Below are 24,497 nucleotides of genomic sequence, written 5' to 3'. Positions count from 1 at the left end.
TTTGCTTTTATCTCCCTGTGATCTTTGAGGTCTTCTGGTTGTGGCCTTTTAATTACAACCAAAGTCGGAACAAAAAAACATCCTTTTTGTTTTCCTGAAGACCTGGGGCCATCAAGGAACTTAAATCTTGATGGCCCCAGAAAAGTAAAGGCTTACCTTTTCACTCTGGCTTTTAATGGATTGATCTCATGTTTTATGTATGTCTGTTGATTTATCTGTCATTTAAAACTTGACTTCTGTACTCCTGTCTTATTTTGCTATACAGATTTTTTGACTTGTTCTCTTTCTGGTGTTTCCTCGTTGCAAATGTATTAGATTTATTTATGATGGCATTTCCTCAGTCATTGTTTCCTCTGTCATTTTTCTTTTGTTCTGCAAAGCACTTTGTGTTTCATTGTACTTGTATGAAAGTCCAATACAAATAAACTGTGACAGGTTATTCCTCTTCCGAGTCCCCCTGTTATTTTGAACATTTCTTGATGTCACTTATTAGTCCTCTTAAATTACAACCATTTCAACTTTTCATTTTAAAGGTGTTGGTAATTGCTTTTCTTTGACATTTTTGCCAATATCCTCACTGATGTGTGTAAGCAGTCACAGTTCAATCAACACCAGCTCAAACCAGAGCCAGCATCAGCGGAAATTGAAATTTTACTTCCAAATGGATACTCTATGGTCAGACCTTGTATGTCCTATAATCAAACTCCTGCTGCAATCACTTGACGTGTGGCTCCATCGTTCCTATCGCAGTCAATCTTGTATCACAGGGTTTGGTAATAATAAACAAAGAAATGAAAGATTTGCATCGTGAGGTATAATGAATTCCATTTAATTTATAGTGCTGACATTTTGGGCAGAGAACTTCCTCAGCCTGTGCAAACAAACTATAGATTAAGTCTCCACAGGTAGCACGGTGAGATTTAAACATCCACATGGAGGAGGTTTGAGATGCCATCGTCGTGTCTTATGTAAACCGGCAAAGTGCACCTGCAGGGGGAACCAAAATCTATCACAGCAACTCACAAACTGAGTCTACAGGCCGGCTGGCAGCTCTCAGACGCTGGACATGGTGAGGTTTTGAGCTAAATAATACCATAAGTAGTTAATATGCATGCGCATATTAACTAGATTAACCAGAAACCAAAGTGTAGGATGACTGAAAATTTGACCCGATGACTGCACATGATACATAGGGATTAGCAGTTTATCAGTTTTTGTAATTTATCTCAACAGGGACGTGGATTTTTGTGCCAAATTTTATTGCAATAAATATGATTGTTGTTTAGGCATTTTTACTGGAAAAACAAAAACATTGATCTCATGCAGGTGTGTCAATAGGATTCATCCTCTGGATACCACAACTGTCAGCAAAAACAAAACACAGCAATCCATCAGACGGCCCAGCATCAAACTCCACAGCTATGTTGATGACACACAGTTTTACGTCAGTGTATTTCTTGATGACTTGGGGGCAAATAAACGCCCTATTAAACTCTATTTCAGATATCAAGCTATAGATTAAAGATTATTTTCTACAGCTCAAACAGAACAAAACGGATGTCTTGGTCACAACCAGAATCAGTAGGCTTCATTCTCTGGAGACCATGACTGTGGGGAAAACGATTTCATAGCATTCTATCTGATAATTGGTGACTTTTTCAGTGTGGACCAAGTAGTGCCAAATACCCATCTAGCCATAGAAACAGACCGACATTGAGCCATGCTGCTCAAAACAACAGGATAACACCAACCTCAAGCGCTACTTATACAGCAGAGTACAGTGCTTTTTGTGATTATTTTAATAACAGTTACTTAAATGACAGATGTAAATGTAGAGAATGTTTCCAATTATTTAAGGATATTTTTGTCATGTTTAAGCTATTTGAGCACATTTGTTAGCATTTGTTGCTTTTGGAAAACTCAAACCTTGTAATACACATTTGGGGAAATGACTGACCGTAAATTTAGAATGTTGACGTCAGCTTCTTTGAGAAGAACAAACTCTTTGTTGATAATTGTCGGCTCCTTCTCCCCCCCAAGCGTATGAAGACTCAGAACTCACAAAACACTCATTCTGTAAATAAGCCAAGATTACTGACAAGCTGTTGGTACAAAATTTCATGGCATTCCATCTGATAGTTGGTGACATTTTCAGTCTGGATCAACTGCTGCCAAAAACACATTCAGTCAAAACACAGCCCAACATTACTACTGAGCTGCACTGCTCACATTGCTTCTACCAGGACAACACCAGCCTCAGCACCCTGCAGCACCGACCACAGTTATGAGACAACCTGTGACCCTACGTTCTGTTTAACACATTATTCAACACCACAGTCAGATTTATTCAAGAGTGCCATTAGTCATGCTTGAATCAGTTTAACAAGTCCAAAAGGGCTTGCCTCACACCTCAAGAAAACATGAAAATGCTCCCAAGTGATCAATTTACAAACTCAATTTACGCTGTCTTACTAAACAAACATGTTTAAATTCAATACTATGTGATACAAACAACTAACTGGGCTATATAAGATATGTGTTGCTGTGAGCTCACATGATATAAAATGTAGTTTAACTAAGTGAGAGGCAATTTAAGTTTAAAACACTGTATACATCTTTTAGCACAACTTTGAAGGTGTGTTTGGCTTCAGGTAAAATTATCATTCAAGTGCTTCAGTCAGACTCCTTGGGGTTCAATTATAAATCCAAATGATAAGCTCTTCACTAATACAGTGCAAAAAATAGGGTTTCAACTCATTTTTCCGAAGCCTTCAGAGACTCTTGCGTGCACTGAATAAGGAAGGTTTAAAGAGTTTATTAGCACTGTTAGGGTTGGGGGATTTTTGCAGATATTTCTGCTCTATTTGGCAATGAACCCTACAGGATGAGACACAGGACACAACACACACAAACCTTGCAGCATTAAGACAAAACATTGATGCCTTTCACTCCACAAAAGGTAACTGGTGAGATGAACATAGGTCATCTGGTTTAATGATCCAACATTGACCTTTGGGTGAACACTTCAAATTGAAATCCTAAAATTAACAAGTGAAGTGCAGTTCTTTCTGCCGTATTAATTCTCTGAATTCTCAATCCTAATAATCTACTAAAAGCACCCTTGAAAACCCGAATGCAAAAAAGAACACATTTTTCCAAGACAAACCAGAACCACAGCTCAGTTTGAAGGGCTATTTTCCATTGAATGCTCTATTTAAGAGCGAAATGAGTTTATGCTTGAGTGACCCTCTAAACCAGAGACCCAAGAAACCAAACAGGAGGCAAGACTGTGAGCCTCGTATCTAATACCTCAATGAGTCGAAAAGAAATCTGAAAAAGTACCATCGCATTTACCTTTAAAGACTCAATTCATTTCCCATAAGATGAAATGCATCTTCATGTTTTCTCCAACAACAACACCGTCACCAGTATTGTCATCCTTTTGAGGGTGAACATGAAGCTCAAAGGTTCCTGTAACCTCTATTTATTCCAGACATCTTTTGAAATAGCAAAAGAGAGGCTTTTTTTTTTTCTTGCCTTTTGTCGAAGAATTTAAAGAAACATTGCATTTTTCTTGTTTCTCCCTGAGGTCATTATTGAAGACAGCAATCATACAAGTCTATATTCCAATTCTAACAATCAATAATGCATATTCATGTATATTTATATCATCATTATGTACAAGTATGTGTCAATAATATAAAGCAGTGCACTTGCTCAAATTGCCCAGATTGTGCTAAAAACAAAATATAAATATTCAGATAGGTTTCTTGCAGTGCTGAATTTGTAATTTTTTCGATGGTAAGAGCCCTGAAGCACCAGTCAAATTAAATCAGTACATGAACTCAAAATATGAAGCGAAGGTAGAGAAAACCTGTGTTAAATGCTCTGTGAAAGGTAGTGATGGTTAATAAAAAACAAAATAAAAAAAAGATGTTCAGAGATCTAGTGTGTGTGAGGCAAACGTTGTTGAAGCATGTGTGCATTTTTTATACTGTTATTTAAATTGTGTAGGAGTGTATATAGCAAGTGATTATTTCAATTTTTATTTTATTTCTTTTTCAAAGTTTTGATCTGCCACTGCACTTTATAAGACATGTTTGATACCAGACAACCAGACCAGACATTTAAAAAAACCAACACAGATTCTTAAGACTCTGCTTCTCTAATTTATCACATTTCTTTAAGCAAACAAAACCCATCTGACCCTTTATCCATTTCTCAATCACCTAATGTGCACTGCCAGGAAACACTGAGAAAACGTCACTTTTTACATGAGCCAAACTTTCATACGGTTCTGCAGTTAAGGTCCACACGTAACACACAGCAGCTGGGTGTTGGGTTTGTTAGTTGCAGCTGAAATGTAGATGAGACTGACTGATACATTTTGCAGTGTCAGTGACAGCAAATACTGACGCTGCCAGCAGCAACACACTAATAACACCAGCTTCACAATCAGGAGAACAATTAACAGTCCTTAATTGCTCTCTGCAATCATGATAATCACATAAGTAACCCAAAGCTCAATTAAGATTGACTGTGTTAGCTGGAGATATCGGAGAATTAGCAGATTAATCATGTAAATCCTTTATTTTACTGCTGGAAAAGAATGGTTTTATTACTCACCAGGGGGGGCGCTCTCGCACTCCTGTAAGTTACACTTCTTGCTGCTCTCAGGCGGCGGCTCGTGGTCACACTGAGCTTGATCCACTTCTTCATCCGTCTCAGCTTTAGTATCAACACATTTGATGAGCCGATGCTGCACTCCGCCACCACAAGAGGCTGAACACTGCAGAGAGAAATTAGAAAAATGTCCAGGTGTTCTTTCAAATGTGAAAACATTTTCCTTTTTTTTTGTCGTTTTGTTCATTGTCACAGTAATAAATCAGGGTTGCCTGACCTTTCTTTTCTCCAGGTATTACATTCCTACTGTCATTTCAGTTAAATCTAAAAGGGCCGAAATCGGTGTTTTGGGTTGGCCTGTTACATACAATTCATCAGCACTTTTAATCTTGCATTCGTATTTATTCTCTCACTGTATACAACAGGGAGAACCTCTGAAGCCGTCTTCTCCTCTGTGGTTCCCCAGTGGTGGAACGAGTTACCAAGCTCAATCTGCTGACTCCCTCTCAGTCTTTAAGAAAAGATTAAAGACCAGCTCTTCACTGAACACCTTTGCACTTGACAGATTGAAAACAAAAACAACATTTCCTATTACCTCCCACACAGCCTGCTATTGGCATCAACACCCTAACACACTTGAATTTGTTCTATGGCACTTATCTAGACTGTTTTCTCCTGACTAGATCCTTGCTTGCTTGTGTAAACTTTCTGGGAAGGGATATCTGCTCTCAGACGTACGTCACTTTGGATAAAGCGTCTGCTAAATGAAACTGTAAACGGTGATCCTATGTGCTTCAATAAAGGGCACCTGGACTTCTCTTTTTGGTTCCCATCATCCAAGAGGCTTCTTTAGTTCTAAGTTTCTGATTTTCACCCCCCACATCACATGGCTAATGGCCCATTAGTGACCATAACTTGAGGCGTGAATTACCACCATAAACTCAAGGTGTTGGTAAAACTGTCATGGTGGGAAAACTTTCTGGGAAGGGATCTCAGGACTGCATTATAAGTACCTAATAAATGGTGTACTCAGTTAAAAAAAAATGGCTGGGCGTCATGTTAAAGATGTTTAACACTTTGGGTTTATGGTGGTAATTAACACCTCAAGTTATGGTCATTAATGGGCCACTAACAATGTGATTTGGGGGTGTAAATATATTTCTGGAACTCCCAGTTAGTTAGAGCTGAAGAAGGCATCTTAAAGAGGCAAAAAGTGAAGTTGTCTTTGACTGAAGGTCCTCGGAAAAAATGGAGCCATTTTTTACATTTGGTCAAGCTTGAAACTTGCACTAGGCTCACAGGATCTGGAAACCCTGGACGTTATTCTCAAAATGAAATCCCAACTTTTTTTGAAAATAGTCCCTTGTATGTGTCCATTTGTTCAATGACGGTCAGAATACAAATCACACTGTTGAAAAATAACTAACTAAATGCAACACACGGAAAATATGTCATAACGTGTAGAATTTCCTCAACTGCCAGTCAATTAGAACGCTCAAAATTTGAAATACAGAAGACAAGTTTGAAGGTGCTGGGTCAGTCTGTGTACTTTCTTTGGTGTTTCTTGGGACGCAAAGTTCTGTAAAATATTGAGGCAGAGTTTTTGGGAATATCGTGTTTTCAGACCTGGATATTATTGTATTTCCACCATCAAAAGTTTGGAGATGGAGCCAGTCTGTCTTTTGAGGACAATTCTATGTGTCCTCACAAATTTCATGGTTCTGGGAATGAAATGACATTTCTGGAGATATTGGACGACTTCTTTCAATTCAAAACAGAGAACTTTGGAGGCCTAAAAAATATATATAAATAAATTTCTTAAAATTCAGCTAAGATGTTTTATAGAAATCAGCTTTTGGCACCAATGAACACATTCATGAAGACTGAACTAAATCTGACCCAATGCAGCGACATGTTTCCTGAATTCTGTCTGGACTGACCCTGCAGTGGAAACATCTCTCGGCTCAAAGGCCTCGACTCTCCTGACTCGCATGCTTTCATTCCCAAAGCCTCGCTAGTCACATTGTGTTTCTTGCCTCTTTCTCTTCATCTAAAGTTACAGCATGTGCCTTCCCATCCAATGTACACGTAGCACAGACGCATATAGGCTCCATTATAACATCCATCCGTCAGTGTGCAGTGATGCTCCTCCTCCTTTTCTACCCACAATTTGTGACCCTGGCTTCAGAAGTCAAGGCCCATCTTTGAGTCTATTACAGTGAACGACCTGCACTTAAATACCACTTTTCTACCTCAGTGGTACTCCAAGCACTTTATAATGTAAATGCCAGTAGAGCTGCACTGCAAGATGTTCGCCTGCCATCTGGAGAAACCACCTGAGCCACGGCCTCCACGATTACGTCACCACCATCCTATACCTGCTCCTTTACTTAGGTAATAAATGTCAAATCCTGAGCTAGGATCCTTGAATGCTACTAAATTTCCCTGTATTATAACAAATAAGCATTTATGTTACATCGTGTACGGTTTGTAATGAACCACATTACAGGATTTCTACAGAGACTGAGCTACAGAAACTAAAGACAGAAGCTTCTGAAAATGAATCATGGGATTTACAGTATAAATAATTTACAGACCTGTATGCGAGTTAATTAAAATGTCACTGAGTGCCGTTTGTCCCTCCGGTAACAATAATAAAGCAAGTAAATGAAAGGGAATGTTTCATGACGTTGATCCATGTCTCCAATCGAGTGGGATTAACTACAGTGGGGCGTACCTGTCCCCAGGATCCAGTGAGCCACTGAGCACACGGCTGGATGTTACAAGGCTGGATGCTGCTCGGCTGAAGGTCCCTGTCACATCGATCGTCCTCTGGACAGGTGACGATGCGCTGCTGCTCGCCTCCTCCGCACACCTCAGAGCACTGCACAACAGGAGACGAAAAAACACCAACATGATGAACCTGTGAACATCGGTGTTTGATTGATTTTGGAGCTTACAGACGTAAAGCACGATCTGAGGGACATGTTTGGTTGAAGATAACGATTTCCAATGATCTAGAGATGCTGAGAAAACCCAATACTGTTCTTGAAAAAAAAACATACAACACGGATCCTTTAATTGTTCAAGTGGGGATGGTTCTTGTTTTTAACATCTGGATGTGTAGAGGGTTCTACAACATGGCAGCAGGTAAACTGAAGGAGTTTCTGTCTGCATGCTTAACTGCAGCTACGGTACATGAACACACACTAGCCACCATATTACATTTATGATAAGGAGGCACAGATATTAGCCGTGAACACTATTGACTGGATCTATTTCTACACTCGTTCACGTTTGCACAGCAGATCGATTTGTTTTCACTAAGCGGTTTCTAAGCATGTTGCTGAATGCTTTCTCTGTACTTCCAAAGAAGCCCCTTTTTGTGTTATTTCGATAAAAATCTAATTGCAGTAACTTGGCGCTACTTCACGGGGGTAATCCATCAACTGTGACCAATTTGTCTTTTCTTCTTACATAATTGTGCGGTGGCTCGGCTGAAAAGCGTGAATTGTTCTGAAATGTCACACTTGTTGATGAGTTCAAAACCTGTGGGAAGCTCTGAAATCTAAAATTTCCACTGCAAACCACTGCACTAGTTCATAAAAAAAAAACAGCTGATTGTCTTCTGAGCGTCTTTTTCGCTTGTGGATGAGAGAACTGAGAACTTAACACCATTATACAAAACATCACAATTTAAAAAAAGAGACAAAGTGTTTACAGTGATTGCTTTCTTTGTTTTTGTTTGTCGATTTGCAAGTGCAGCATTGAAATGGACATAAATAAACAGCTCGTATAGGAAGACAGAATGTAATGCACTGAAAAAGCACAGTATGGCACACTTTGAAAAAGAAAAATGGTGTATAATCCTTGAGGACATGTTGTGCTGTTGATGTTCTGTCCAGCCACAATTTATTTGAAATTACACAGAGGATGCTTTGAATATATTTTTTCCATCCAGCATTTTGATGTTGCATATGGTGAAGAATCCTAGTGGGACAAACACACTGAAAGCTGACCTAAAATTGAATGTTTTATATTGAGCATGTTGTCAAGCAGCACATTTAAATGGCACATTACCTTCCATCTTCCCCCATTTAGAAACTTTAGAGAACACACCTTTGCATGTTTCACCGTGTTTATTATTCTTTGTGCTCCTCACCTGACCCCAGGAGGAGCTGTACCATTCGAGACATGGCTGAAGGTTGCATGGCATTTGGGTTTGCGGCCTCGAGGACATGGCTCTGCAGTGGAAAGGTCGCAGGGGCCTTTGATCCCTCAGGTCGAAACACTGGACATCTCTTAATGTGATGCCGCCTTCGCAGCTCTTGGAACACTGGGAGAACATACGGCAGCGATTGTTATTCAGCCAATATGAGCCGCTGCAGCTTGTGTGTGACCTTGAGTCTAAGCCGAAGGATGACTTACAAAAATTCCAGACAGCAACCTGATGGACCTGAATGTATTTAAACCTCAAAGAAAATCAATAAAAAAAATTCCAGGACAACTCTTATCCAAGAAACATGTCACGCTCTCTGACTGACTCACTTGTTTGGGACCTTTAATCACTTCAGTGGCTCATCTTTTTTAGTTTTACACAAAACTCTGATGAGTAATTCGAGCCTATGTGAGGCTGTACACAGGCAAAACATCACTGTGAGCTAAATGCTGATATTTACCAGGAATAACGTCTATTTTATGTTTATTGATTCATTTCAAAACATGCCACAATATCATAAGGACAAAAAAGAAAATAAGTTACAAAATAAAAATAAATCCAAAAGTTTTAAGTCATGTCTGAAAAGGATGAAATCTAATTCCTACCTGCTTCATGTGCATACATTTCATATTTTGCTGTTTTCTATCTGCTTCAAACCTTATGCTTATCGATATCTTAAGAAACTCTTAAAACATCTTTGCTGTTACACTTTATTATATACTTCAGTCTTTGTTGGTACATTTTCTTAAATTGTTTTATAGTTGTACTCATTTTGAGATCGTCATCGCGACTATTTCACAAGTTTACCCCACAAACTGTTTAACATGGACAAAATCTTAAACCCTTTCCAGACATGTTCTCCTTTCCAGTAATCTGAAGGCTACACTTAGAGACAAACAAGCACACTCACATTAACACCTACGGACAATTTAGAATCACCAATTACCCTCGGCATGTTTCTGGACTGTGGGAGGAAGCTGAAGAACCCAGAGAGAACCCACGCTGCACGGGGAGAACATGCAAACTCCACATAGAAAGATCCGATGTGTCCTAACCGGGATGCAAATCTAGCTGTGAGGTGACTGTGCTAACAACTGAGCCACCGTGCAGCCCAGCTCGGAACCGCACAAAACACAAAATCCAGCAATGTTCAGGGAATAATTCTTAAAAACCTATTCTACACCAATAACCACAATACCTACACTGATTAGGACAGTATAACAAGTAGTCTCACCTTACTCCATTCCCCAACTTTCCAGGTAGAGCAGGGTCGCAGGTAACACCTCTGAGCAGGTGCAGGCCTCTTGGCTGGATCACAGTCGGAGTCTAATCCAGTGCTGCAAGCCAAAGTTCTCCAGATGGCTCCCAGACCACAGGTGGTGGAGCACTGCCCACAAATATAAGAACAGCAGTTGTACTCTGTGACGTGAGGGTCAGATGCTCAAACACCTCCAACATACAGAACTCTCACAGATAAAAATGTAGATTGTAAGGGTTTTTTATGTGTGCATTTTAAGAATATTCATGTGATGCAAATAAATGCAAATTCTGTAAGTGCTATGTACAACAGGGCAAGGATGTGAGTAGACGGCAAATGCACCCTGAACATTCATTATTTAAATTGGCATCAGCTGCATTAGCGCTAGGTCACACTGTGTTTCCAAACAATTAAGTGCACGGGGTTATTTAATTAATGTGTACTTACAGCACTCCAGTTGCCAGCAACCCAGTAGGAAGCTCTCGAGACTTGTGTGGAGGCCGATGCTGGGACAGATGTTTCCTCAAGAAGTGACCACAGAAGAGGCGGGTGGGTTGATAAAGACGGCACAGCAGGTGTTTGCGATTCAACGTGCTGTGCTGGCGTTATAATGGGTCGAGGAGTGGATGCTGTGCTTGTTGGAAGCTGGTACGAAGTGTCGGGATCACTGCTAATGCGGCTCCTCACCATCGGAGGAACCACTATCTCATTATAGTCGAAATCAAACGGTGGAGTTTGTGACGTAGGACGAGTTCCAGTTGTGTCAGTGGAAGCAGGCGTCTGTTCTGTTGCAGCTGTCAGGAAATGATCTGGAGAAGGCTGAGTAGCTCCCTCCAGGTTTGTAGGAGGTATGATTTCTGTTCCAGTTAATGATGTGGAGTCATCAGAGGCCTCTTGGTTACCTGAGATTAGCAGAAAGGGAATGGGGAGAGGAGTCGAGTTCTCAGAGGCAGGAAGGGGGGTTTCACTGAGGTCCAAGTCACTATCCCATAAATTACCCTCACTAGTGGTATGTATTGGATTAGAATTAGTCTGAGCTGTGTCCAAATCCTCCACTGTGAAGGAAACTGGAATTATTGCATACTGGCTGGTTGTTTGAGGTATTTCCGAAGGACTTTCATCCAGTTGGATTTCAGTCTGAAGCTGAATTATCGTTTCTGGCGTGGGAGATCCTAAAGGTTCTGGACTCTCCAAGTCTTCCTCATCTGCATAGATATACTCATAATCATGATGTTCATTCGTCCCCTGAGAACTCACTGTTGTAGAGACAATAGTACTGGGAGCTGTGGGATGACTGGGAGTAATAGCAGCATGTTTTGGAGTCACACTGACATCCTTTTCAGCCTCTTCCCCGTATTGCCCCCATTTCACATCCTGTGTGGGCTGCTTTGTGGAGAAAACCAGACCCGGCATTGTGCTCGTGTTTTCAGGCCTCCACAGATTGCCATGTCTGTCTTTTGAAGTTCGCTGGGTTGCAGACAATGCTGGTGAGCGAGTGGTATACACGGGCAGGAGATAATCCTCAGAAAGAAAGTCATCCACAATTTCAGAATTTGTTTCTTTTGTAGCTGCATTTCTACTCTCATTCCCATTGTCCACTTTTGTGTTCTGTGGCTCTTCAGTTTTCTGTGTGTGGGAAGTGGCCTGTGAAGCTGTAGAAATGGGAGCTGTGGGAGCTTCTGTAGTTTCCACGTAGGCACTGTGTTTCACACTGGGGGTTGGCTGGATCTCCTGCGGAAAGCTATCGTCTAAATCGCTCTCAAAGTCATCTGACAAGTCTTCATGGAAGTTGATGAAGTTGTAGTCGTAGTAAAAATCGTCCACTTGAATGCGGTTTTCTTTAGAGTTGTCAATATTTTCAATGTTATTGTGGTAGTGAAAGTCTCCCTCGACGATGTTGTTGAGGTCGTTGTGAACTCTCGGCTGGGCTCTGGTGGCGCTGTGTTTGGGAGGAGGTTTGACTTCAGGTATGGGATTGATTTCATTGAGCACCTCCTTGCTGGACCAGCCGCTGCCAGACCAGTCGATACCTCCGAAGTTATCCACAACTTGCGGACAGTCCTGGACGTAGCAGGTAGCGACGGCAAGAGGTTTCTTGTGGGGGTCACAGTCGATGCCTGTGTTTCTAGAGCAGGTTACATTACGATGACGTACTCCGCTTCCACAAGTCAGTGAACACTGCAGGATAGAAAAGACAGCGGCAATAGTAATTACATGCACCAGGAAATCCATGCTTATTTTTCCAGCTGGTAATGTGCTTTAAAACATAAGAAACACTATACAATATATAATCAAAAGGACATTTAATAAAGTACACATTTCCAGTCAGGAAAAAACCCAAAGTAAATACAAATACAGATATTTAACTTTTGAAAAGTTGATGAAAAAAATGGTCATTCTGCTGACCTAATCTTCATTTCAAATGAAGCGGCTGCAAATCCTGATCGTCTGTAGTTATTTTGCACTATATGGGTCACAACCAACCACAGTACTGGACAAAAGAGTCTACAGCAATGTTAGCATCTCTGTGGAACTGTAAGGAATCATGGTCACTTTGCTTAATGTCATTGTACGCTGGAATTATTTATTATTTACTGAATCTACAATCTCCACATGTACAGGATCTGCAAAACAAAACGTTGATTATCTTGTGTTTATGTATGTCCCAGTTACCATTTACAGCCTCATTTTGTTATGTGTGTTGCATCATCTAATTAGCATGTCAGCATCCTACCATTTGCTAATTAGACGATGTTGTGTTCTGAGTGGAACATTTCCTAATTAAGAAAGGCAAGTTTATTTGTGAAGCGTATTTCAACACCAAGGCATTTAAAACATAATAGCAAGCAAGAACATACGGAAGAGTAAAGTGCAAAAGAAAGCATTTAAAGGTTGCAGTGCAGATGGCATTAGACATGAAGAACAAATGAGAGTGACGGGAATGCTACATGAAAAGGTAAAGCTGAGATGACTCTTTGAATCACGTTTCATGGCAATTTCCCCAACAGCTGTGGAGATTTCTGTCTGGACTAAAGTGGTGCACTTAGCGACTTATAGAGTCACCAGCGTGGCTAACAATAATGACGTCAAGGACAGAGTGGGACAAAAGGTTAAGTGAAACGAAGGAGTCAGGCCGCAAATGCTATAAAAACACCTTCAGGCACGTTTCAGTTTCAGAGGTAGTTTTAAAGGTCATCGATTTATTTATTTCAAGTTGTGTCTTAGTGTGGAAAAACGGATACAACAAAAAAATACAAAAGACATGACCTTTGTGCAGCAGGACTGCAACTAACATTTATTTCACGGTTGATAAATGTGGAGATTGTTTCCTCGGTTAATCAGTTAGCTATTTGGTCGAGACATGTCAGAAAATAGCAGAAAATGTCGGCCGATGTTTCCCAAAGCCCAAGATGATGTCCTCAAATGCCAAAGATATTCAGTTTATTGATACAGAGGAAGAAAGAAACCAGGAAATTCAGATTTAAGCAGCTGGAATTTAAGACTTTTGAATTTTTTTGTTGTTTTTTTTAAATTACGCAAACCGATAATCACTATTCAGTATATTTGTCAGTTCATGTAATAGGACACAAAACAACGATTGACTGATTAATGTTGCAGCTCTATCATGTGGTCACTGCTGTGTTGTATGAGTTGATATGAGCCTTCAAGAAACCGCTAATATCATACATTATCTCTGACCCTAAAGGTTTTAACAGGTTTTGAAAAGCTTGAGATGTGAAAATGTCTTGTGACAAATGCTGGAAAAATTACGAAATGCACAAAAACTAGAAAATAAGAGCATGATTCATTTTCTCTATAGTTGTGGTTCTTCACAGAAAAAAACAAACAAAAAAACATGAATGTGGCTGTAAAAGTGTTTCGCTACAGGCAGAAGAATTTACAGTTTCATTTTCTTTATTTTTTAAGTTATTTTTTTGGCCTTTGTGCCTTTATTTGACAGTGTAGTGAGACAGAGACAGGAAAGTGGGGGAGAAGAATGAGGGGAGGACGTGTGGGAAAGGCTCATGAGCAGGATTCGAACCCATGACCTCCACATCGGGACTGTAGCCCTGTACATGGGACGCCAGCTCAACCCGGTGAGCTATAGCAGCGCCTCCAGTTTCATTTTCTATCAAAGCAGACAAACAAGAGCCTCATATTCCAGCTGAGACTCACCTTTGACCAGCTGCCGGTGGTCCAGTCGGCCGGACAGGGGATGTGAGTGTTGCAGGAGGACAGTGACTCAGGTTTGGGGATGTGTTTGCAGTCACTGGGCTCCAGGGCTTCCTGCTCCTCCACACTCACCGCTTGGATGCAGAGAACCGTCCTTTTAGCCAGGCCCGAGCTCCCACAGCTCGCCGAGCACTTCTGCCACTCCCCGACCCACCATCTGCATGAAAGATGCAAAGATTTCCAATTTACAGGTGTGCTTGTGATGGAAAATGACAGTATATTACACCTCAGTGTGGTTTTACTGTCTCCAGCACACAGTGACCATATTGTGTCTTTGAGGTGTTAACAGGATTGATGGTCAATCAATGCCTCAGGATTTACTTCAGTAAACAATTTTTCTGGCCCCATTGAACACTTATTTTTAGCTGCACAGTGACGAACTACATTGTTAGAAGCAAAAAACACACCATACTGACACTGTTTAAGCAGACAACAGAGACAGACAGTGGAAAAAAGTTTTCTCCTCCATGAGTGCAGCGTGTGTTATTGGTATATTTCTTTCAAAGCTCTGAATAACCAAAAGGTTTTAGAGTCATTATTAAAATCATATTTGGCAGCGTGAACCTGTCTGTGCTATAATGCACCATTGTGTTGTTAAAGAGCCAGTGTGTCGGATTTAGTGGGATCTATTGCAGAAATATGATATAATATTCTGAATTTTATATTTATTCATAAAATTACTGAAAATAAGAAATGCTGTGTTTTTTTTCCCGCTGCCTCTCAAGGCTCCCTTTATGTCTACACAGATATAAAGGGATCATTTCAGTGATCACAGTTGTAGAAGTGGGTTCACCATGTTGCACCACCATGTTTCTACAGTAATGAACAAACCAAGCGCTGGCTCTGGAGCGGGCCTATCGCGTTTTTCACATTTTCAACAACCATCTTAGGTTAGCGTGAGGCAGCAGGTATTAAATTGGTTGTAATTTCTAATCTCACCAATGATGTCATTAAATCCTACACACTGGGTGTTTCAGGAAAAACTGCTAGCTGTTTTAAAAGTGTGGTTGAAGTGCTAAGCTAAAGCTAATTAGCCACATAGTTCTTGGTTTACCACAAAAAAAAACTGAGGCTATTCATTAGCCACCACACAGACAGTTAAGCCAACACAAAATAGTTCCATAACATCAATCCGTCCATTATCTATACACCACTTAATCCTCACTAGGGTCGCGGGGTCTGGAGTCTATCCCAGCTGACTCAGGGTGAAGGCAGGTTCACCTGGACAGGTCACCAGTCTATCACAGGGCTACACTTAGAGACAGACAACCAAGCACACTCACATTCACACCTACAGACAATTTAGAATCACCAATTAACCTCAACATGTTTTTGGACTGTGTGGGAGGACGCCGGAGAACCCAGACAGAACCCACGCTGCACAGGGAGAACATACAAACAAAAAGAAAGATCCCGGGTGTCCTCACCGGGACGCGAGCCGGCAACCTTCTCGCTGCAAGGTGACAGTGCTAACCACTGTGCCACCTTGCAGCCCAGTTCTGTAACAGTTATACGCAATAAGTTTCCCACAAGACTGCTGAATTTGATCAGTAGAAAGGGATCTGATCGTCCAATGAGAACACAACGTTACTGCTGTTTTCCTATAAAATGCACAAAATCACAAGTACTGTACTTCACTTCTACAGATCATCACCAACAATGAAAACTGGAATTATAGCTATTTTAGAAGGCGATTGCAAAGAAAAAACCTTGATCATCACAGTTGGCAAAATACCGGAACCGGCTACATTTTTGATTTCTTTTGGAGGCTGTAGACATAAAGATCAAGATCGTTTTGTTATCATGAATTACTGACGTCCTTCATCATGTTAACAATTTTCACCTTCACAAAATACCCGCAAGAGTTATCTGTTAACTTTTTCAACAGAAATAGTGCGCAATGGCTCAAGGTTGGTGCATTTTGTGCTCTGCCAGATTCTGAAGCAATAAAACCGGTGCTGATTCATTGCCAAAATGTCCTGTTCTCAGTGGAAAATGAGCTGTTTCTACTCTCACAGCTGCACTTCAGTGTAATAAAGTCTGTGAAGAGGTTAGAAATAAACTTATTTGTCTGCCAAAAGGGTTTTTTTTTTTTAAGTTGAACGAAATAGTTATGTAACTTTTTCTTTTCAAAATACCATTATATGCACAACTCTGCAGCACAACGGCGGTTACATACAGTATACAACATCAGTGCAATATAACGTAATCCCTACAGTTAACCCTCCGAACAATCCAAAACAAACACTTTGGAAAAACTGTCCTGAAAAACAAGGCCCCCATGGTAGAAACTGTGATCACTGAAATGAAATTGAGTACAACTGTGATTTTCATTCAGCCAAAACACATGAGCATGGTTCGTAAATGATCTGTAAAAACCAGGGGCCTCGTTTACCATCAGTGCGTACGAACATTCCTACGCAAAGTATGGAATTTATCAACTTGTACTTATACTTAGGAATGTGCGTAAATATACGCACAACTCTGACCATGCGTACGCACATAATCTAGCGGAAGAACAGTGAAACTACAAATAGAAAGCATTCAGGGATTTTGACCACCAGTGTGAGGTTGGAGACGTATGCAGGATTTCCAGCCACCACTGAGCAGGATCTTGCCGGCAGTGTTGGATGACATAATTTTTCAGGCCCCTGCCTACATCCAGTTCCCTTACAGCCATCACCAACGAGCCCAAATCAAACGAGGACGTCATTCAATTAATGTACAAATAATTTGTGATGCACATTTGTCGCTATCAAACGTTGATCTGGAGGAACGCACGACTCATTAATTGTGCAGAACAGCTCTGTGGGTCTTCAAACAGGAGCTGCTGAAGATGGCTGGCTTATTGGTGAGTGTTACAAAGTGTGGGTCATCTGTAGGTGATCAAGGTTATCCACTGGGTGAAAGTTGGGTATTGATTTGTCCTCCTCCAGTTGCAGTCATTTCTCTATTATAGGCTGTGACATGTTTTTTGGCAGTGAGTTTAACATTAAATCCCCCCTTACAATACTTTCTGGTTACCTTCAACCTCACTGACAAGTACCTCAATGTCGGTTTCTGAAAAGTTCCTCCTTTGCCCTCTTTGCCATGATGATGAAAGCGAGGGGAAAAAAATATCCACTTGTTTTATAAAGAGGTGTGCTGTTGCCGTATATGGTTAATTGGAGGTGTTTCTGAAGGCAAATCATCCCAAAAGTGCACGAGCACGGTGGTTAAGAAGAAGTGGGATTCATCAACACTGATGACATACTGATGTGCGTACGACCCACGTACGCATGTTTGATAAATACAGAGTTTTTTGTATTTACACACATTCTAAATTTCACTCGTACGACAGAATTTAGAATCTTTTCTACGCACTGATGATAAATGAGGCCCCAGGACTTTCTAAGTTTTGGATCTATGGGTTGTGTCTATCTGCATCATGGCTTCACATGGACTACAACTACCAGAGGAACAGAAAAATCTAATAATATTTCACAAAGATGTAAAAGGATAGTGGGAGGCTGGCAACTACAAATCAGTTGCAGCAATAATCGGGAGGCATAAAATGAGCCATAGTCCTACTAATCACAGCTGCAGTGGTTGTTCTCCTAAAAATGAAACTACCAACAGTGGCGTAGACTGCCACAGTGAACGTATGGTCCTGACAATGAGGCACGCAGGTGGAGGTGAGACGATATAAAGGCAGCATGATTGATTATATAAGATGATTAGATGACATTTACATATGGCTTCATGAATGCTTGTGGATATCCTGAAATACTGGCTGACAAGATGACTGCCAGTCTGCAGAAGCTTCACAGAAAACGAATCCAAGCACACCGCCAATATCACACATGATTTTCGAATGAAGAACAAGTGAGAACTATGACCTGGACAAGTATTTCACCTGGCTGAAATCCAATAGAACACCTGTGGGGCAGCGCAACACAGCCTCCTCATCAAAGAGCAATTGAAAAAATGTTTCTGAAGAATGGCAGAATATCCGTACAGATATTTGCGCAGCATTGGTATCCTCCATATCAAAAATCAAAAATAAAGGTAGACATACAAAGCACTACATAAAATAGATTTGTAATTAAACTAATGTCTTTTGTTGCAAGTTCCTGCAAATAGTATGTCTAAGCTGCTAGTTTTTAGTTTGACAGTAGTGCAAATACCCTGCTGTTAAACTTTAAAGTACCGCAGTAAGAAAATACAATTTTGTCTAATTTGACATGAGCTCACTCCTGTTGCATACTGGTAGCTTGGATGTTTGCTTCCACACACACTGGAAACTACAAAGTGTTTGCTTCTGCAAGGTCTGAAAAACAAGTCTCCCTCCGAGTACGTGGTCAGGCATCATTTTACAAATAATGTCTGGAAGGTAAACTCACATGGCCGGACAAGGATCCCTGTCACAGCTGGTTTGGTTATCGTCAGGTCGGGTTAAAGGGTCGCATAAGTGCTCCTCAACTATCCCAGTTGTCTTTTCCACACAGTGAACAATCTGCCTCTGAACACCTGGAATACGAGAGAGGAGAGAGAACAGCTTTTGTAACACCTTGTGAGCAACTAGTAGGTCAGTAGGACACAATTCCAAGTGACTGACATTCATGGAATATTGAAACAAACATGAACATTTTTTTTTATTGTGCAAATTATAAACCCACACTTCAAGTTTTGTAAAACATAATTGAAAACATCGTAAAAACATAAATCGATTGAGCAAAATCAAAACATTTCCAAACCAACAAGCCCTAAAATGGACATATGTCAGTGAGCACCACTCATGCAGGTTTCCAACAGTGTTACACAAAGCAGCACATATAAAATTTTGTCTCCTAAGGCTGTGGCAGGTTGATCTCCTCCCCTCCATCATCCCTCTCACCCTCCTCAGGCGAATATCAGCCTGACAGAGCAGCAGACATCTCCCATCTCCACAGTGGCCTCTGCTCCGACCCCGCCAAGGGCCGTAATTTAGATCTCATAGCTAATTTACACCTTCATCTCTGTAAAGGTAAATACAAGACAAGTAGGATTGAAAGCCAGAGGGAGATGGACAGAGAAATGGAGAGGTAGAAAAAAAACTGCATAAAAAGCTCTCCATGCTAATGACATGCTGCTTCTTGTCTTAATTTAACCCCTACTTGAACGAATAGTGCTCTGTGACATTGCACTGTGGAAGACATTCTGCTCTCATCCATTCTGAGCATAGGAAAAAAATAAGGGCACAGTTTTGCATGGCAGGTTGTCTGACCCAGTGGTGAATAAAAAAAAACAAAAAAAAAGAATTTCACTTAAGGAAATTGAGGCCAAGATGTTCTTTCTACCATAACAGAACACATAGTTGCTAAAACCAGTGACGCAGGTGAGGCTTAGAAATATATTTTCTGCCTGAGTATTACGCCTATGCAATATGTTGTCTCAAATGGAATAAGGTGAATAGGGTAGGTTTGTTTCTGCAGGTACATCTCCGTCTGCACTTTTTTGTTCTTCACTACACTGAAGCATTTGCTCTAAAGGCATTTGCAGTAATAACTTTCACCTTCAACTTTTTGAAAACCAGACAGCACACACAGAAAAACAATTTCCACCGATAATACACGGATGTTTTAACCTTGGCACTCAGAAAGAAGCAACGTGGAACCTCGCTTCAAAACAGTTTGCCATGTTAATGTTTGCTACAGTCTGCACAGAAAAGCAAAGCAATGGAAAAAAATATATATGTACTTGTTAGAAATTGTAAAAGGGGCTAAAGCCTGAGGCAAACTTCTGTTAAGCCAGCCTGAATGCTTGATCCTTGAATTCCACAGCACTCGAGGATCAAGGCAGTCAATATGGGAAACAAAAACGCTCTACACAAGATCGAAAAGCACCACAATGGCAGAATCCAGAGGATCATTAGAACCTCAAGTTAGACTTCAGTGTGTTTTAAAACTCAACCAACCTACTGAATGTGTCTATACTCTGAAACAACTGTAGGTTAATGGTGTCAGTGCTTGCACAGTGTCTATAGAAGGCATTAACTTAATTGAAAGTTTAAAGTCAACATTGAATCATGGTCATTTTAATTGGGCTTTTCTGACCAGTATTCACATAAAAAGAACATTTTCTATTGAAGTGTAAACAGATTTCTAGTAATGCCATGCAGTTAAAAACCAAAGAGACTGCATAAGCATTCACCAGCTTCAAGTCAGTATTTGGAAGATGTGACTTTGCCTTCACTTAGCCCTGGAGGTCTGGACATTGCTATTTTACCTCATACTTCTTTGCAAAACTGCCGTAGCTCTGTCTGGTTGCACAGGGACTGGGAGTGAAAAGCCCTTTTCAAGTCCAGAAACTAAATCTCAGTTGGATTGAGGCCTGGCCTTAAGCCCATTTCCATTTGGCTGTTTGCTTTGGGCCGTTGTCTTGTTGGAAATCAAATCTTCTACTAAGTCACTGTTCTCTTGCAGGCCGCATAAGTTTGTCCTCCAGGATTTTCTGATGCTTCATTTTACTCACAGTCTTTGCAAGGCTTCCAGGGCCTGCTGCCTACAAGCGTCCCCACATCATGATGCTGCCACCGCCATGCTTCACTGTGGGATGGCGTGTTTGTGATGATGCACAGTGTTTGGTGTCTGCTACACATAGCGTCTCTTCTAATGGCCAAAAAGCTCAATTTTGCTCCCATCAGACTAAAGAACTTTCTTCCAGTGGACTTCAGAGTCTCCCACATGCCTTCTGGTGAACTCTCCTCGAAATTTGGCAGAACTTTTTTTCAAATGGGGCTGTAAAAAGCAAATTCGTTCCCTTTTCTTAAAACTTCATTTGTCAATAAATTGCATCTGAGCAGGTCTGCACAATTCTGATCACGAAGGCAAGGTCAGAGAGTTCACCAACTTATCTGCAGGCTCTGCTGTTGTTTATTTCCTCTCTTTGTAACAATTTATTGGTACAACCAAACAAAAAAGAAAACCTATACTGCCAACACAGCATAATGCAGTTTGTGTTGCCATAAAAAAAAAAACAGGGCTCAGTGTGCCTGAATAAAGTTTTGTCAACAAAACCTCCAGTCAGGACACACTTGGAATGAAATCCATGTCTGCTTTTTACATCTGCTTCTGAGGATGTGCATTCAAAAATAGGAATTGCAGATTAACTCTCGCTCTCTGTACACCGACCAACTCAGCTGTGGCAAAGCTGTATCTCTTACCTGCTCCACAGGTAACGCTGCATTCAGTCCATGAACCATATTTCCACGAGAAAACCGACGCCGGGATGTTGTTGTCCTCTGACACATTTTGACTGATGGTGTACTCGTACCGCACTCCTGGATTGGTCTCCTGAAAGAGAAGCTTAGAAAACACACGAGAGAAAAATGTAAAAATTCAGGAGAAAACTTGACATCGTAAATATTCCCAGGAACCAAAGAATTAGGTCACAAACTATGAGTCTCTTCTTTATATTTGTTGTTTGTTTTTCTACCTGAAGAAAAGGTTTTTAAAAAAGGATGGTTTATTTAAAAAAGCTAAAAAATCTAACAGGAGGTTGACGTTCCTTTAAAAGCAGCATACATATTTTTCTGCTTAAGTGCATAACTGTACTGGGGGGGGGGCTTTAGTTTGACAAGTTTGATCTTAAAGTCCTGCACAGGTCACTGATTTATGTTAAATATGTCCTGCTTTTATGAACCCTGCCAATATATATTTCTGTTGTTATTTTTGTTTATTTCCATTGGTTAAGAAAAACTGGACTGCGGGAATTTGCAGAAAAAAAACACCTGAATTCCTGTTTGTTGCCCACAGCTTTCCTTTGGCTTTAACACCTGCAGCATCGCACAGCAACAAAGACTGTAGGTGTATCTTTGATTGAGTGATCATTGACAGTGGTGGCACGGCAGCAGTGACTTCATGAACACAGGATATGATAGTAATATTAGATTTTATGTACAGTGCAAGTATTTGCATTGAAGCTTGTCTGGATGAATTCTGAGCTCCATTGGATCCATCAGGACATTTGTTATTAAAATAAACCTGTAATTACAGAGACAATTCTGTTTTTCAGAGTTTTAATTGTGGTATGAGAGTGGAATTAAGGAGCAGAACTTTCTAGCAGCTTGAATAAATCAGGGTTCCTCCATAGTCAGAGTAAAGATGACATCTTTGGGTTTGCTGCATATAAAACTCGACAAGGTTGAATCTGTGTTTTTGAGGCTGTTATTGGTTGACTGCAGTTTCAAGGTGGAAGTGCTCAGCTGTGGTGGTGATTGCTTGTTTCTCTCGTGATGTGTCTTCTAGTCTATAAAAACGGCGTAAGGATGTGTTTTCACGGTAAAATAAATTTGATTTTGGGTTTGCAAGGTGGATCGGTGGTTAGCACCGTCACCTCGCAGCTGGAAGGTCCCTGGTTTGCGCCCCGGTTGGGATTTTTCTGTGTGGAGTTTGCATGTTCTCCCCGTGCAGTGTGGGTTCTCTCCAGGTTCTTCGGCTTCCTCCCACAAGGTCCAAAAACATGTTGAGGTTAATTGGTGATTCTAAATTGTCCATAGGTGTGAATCCCCTGCCTTCGCCTTAAGTCAGCTGGGATAGGCTCCAGCCCCCCATGACCCTCGTGAGGATTAAGTGGTGTATAGATGATGGATGGTTGGATGAACTTGATTTTCACCAGAGGGTATATTTCAATACCGCATGGACATAATAGCCTTGTCAGTCAAAGGTAATGTCCTCCATCTGGGTAAAACTTCATGCAATTTTGATGCAAACTCACCTGATCAAGACAGATAATCAACTCTGACCATGACCTTTTTCACCTTGAACACAGAGGACATCCTCCATGTTAGCAGCACACGATACATCAAAATGCCCAAGGTGTTTTGTCAGTCTTTTCTGTCTCATTCACAGAACACTTTGGTTTACATTTTTATTCTGTGGTAATACCGTTTGTAGAATTACAGTCAATTCAGGACAGCAAGTACAAGTTTCATACATTTTTCCATGTTAACTATATGCATGTAGAAGTGCTTTATCACTGAAGGAGACCTTACTTTGACTGGGGAGGGTGAAGCTGTGACTTAAAAAAGCCCAATACTTTGACTTTTTTGTCAGTAACAGCTGAGAAATGTGTCCAAATGTCAAAGTGTAAAAAGCTGCTTTAATCTTCTTTCCAACTTCATTTCTTGACTCCATCCCACGACCTGCAGCTCAACAGCAAATCTGAAACCGCTTGCTCCTGTGAGATTTGCATTGGGTGCCGCCGGATCTGAGTCGTCTGCTTTCATATAGTTATTTTTATCAGAAATTCACCTGTTCTGGCTAAAAGTACAGGCAGTTCAGCACTGACAAGGCATCACAAAGGGATAAGAAGGATTTAATTGTACCTGAATCCACAGCGGCTCCATGGTGGGTCCAGGTGACGTCAGGTTCTCCAGGTGTCCCGTCCTCTCGTAGGTGAACACTGTCCCGGCAGCCTTGTACTCTCCGTTCCACTGAATCGTCCAGCCACCGTTCAGAAAGTACCTGTTGGGGTTGTCGCCTCGTAACGCCAAGAAGTTCCCAGCTTCGGCCATTTCCTCGATCCGAATGTCCCTGGCTCCCTCTGGGATCAGCCCGATGTCTACATACCCTGAAGCACACAATAGAAACACAAGGTAACCTGATGTAAAGTAAACAAGATAACACAGGATAAAACTTTATTACTCCTGAAGGAAGTTCTTGTGCCAGATATTGCTCAGAAAAAACTAAACAACATAAGAAATACAGTGTCTAAAAAGTAGAAAAACAATAAGATGATGCTGAAATAAAAACAAAAGCTAAAATAGAGCAGAAAAAAGTAATACTGGCAATTACACTGAGGTAATATCAGACATGATAATGACATATTGCACCTGAAAAATGAGATAAAATTAAATGAAATGTTGTCCATTACATTGACAATACTGTACATGAAAGTGAAATATTGCACATGTATTCAAAATGATGCAGATTAAATTGATTAGTTACACATGAAACTGAAATATTACACCTGAGAAGCAAAAATACAAAATATTGCACATCACATACTGCACATGAAATTAAACTATTGAGACGCAATATTGCAAATGATATTGATATTACTGTTTAAATGTCTGATGTTTTAGCCGTCATTCCTGCAGAAAAGGGAAGAGTTGTGAATAGTGAAAACAGTGGAGAAGATGGA

General features: G+C 40.7%; 1 protein-coding gene across 1 annotated transcript in view; it reads right to left on the bottom strand.

Annotated features, from left to right (window-relative positions):
* adamts7 (a disintegrin-like and metallopeptidase (reprolysin type) with thrombospondin type 1 motif, 7) overlaps nt 1–24,497 on the bottom strand; it is a 115,009-nt gene that overhangs the window by 17,453 nt on the left and 73,059 nt on the right. Inside the window, exons 15-23 of the mRNA XM_008304630.1 lie at nt 23,680–23,924; nt 21,517–21,658; nt 18,716–18,842; nt 14,277–14,490; nt 10,548–12,278; nt 10,077–10,229; nt 8,786–8,959; nt 7,361–7,507; nt 4,627–4,789 (exon numbers count right to left, since the gene is read on the bottom strand). Coding sequence (XP_008302852.1) covers nt 4,627–4,789; nt 7,361–7,507; nt 8,786–8,959; nt 10,077–10,229; nt 10,548–12,278; nt 14,277–14,490; nt 18,716–18,842; nt 21,517–21,658; nt 23,680–23,924 — 3,096 coding nt within the window. The remainder of the gene's footprint in view (nt 1–4,626; nt 4,790–7,360; nt 7,508–8,785; nt 8,960–10,076; nt 10,230–10,547; nt 12,279–14,276; nt 14,491–18,715; nt 18,843–21,516; nt 21,659–23,679; nt 23,925–24,497) is intronic.

Source organism: Stegastes partitus, unplaced genomic scaffold (genome assembly GCF_000690725.1).
Source record: "Stegastes partitus isolate 25-593 unplaced genomic scaffold, Stegastes_partitus-1.0.2 Scaffold41, whole genome shotgun sequence".
Lineage (NCBI taxonomy): Eukaryota > Metazoa > Chordata > Actinopteri > Pomacentridae > Stegastes > Stegastes partitus.
The sequence above is the reverse complement of the archived record's forward strand: the minus strand, read 5'-3'. Positions and strand labels throughout refer to the sequence as shown.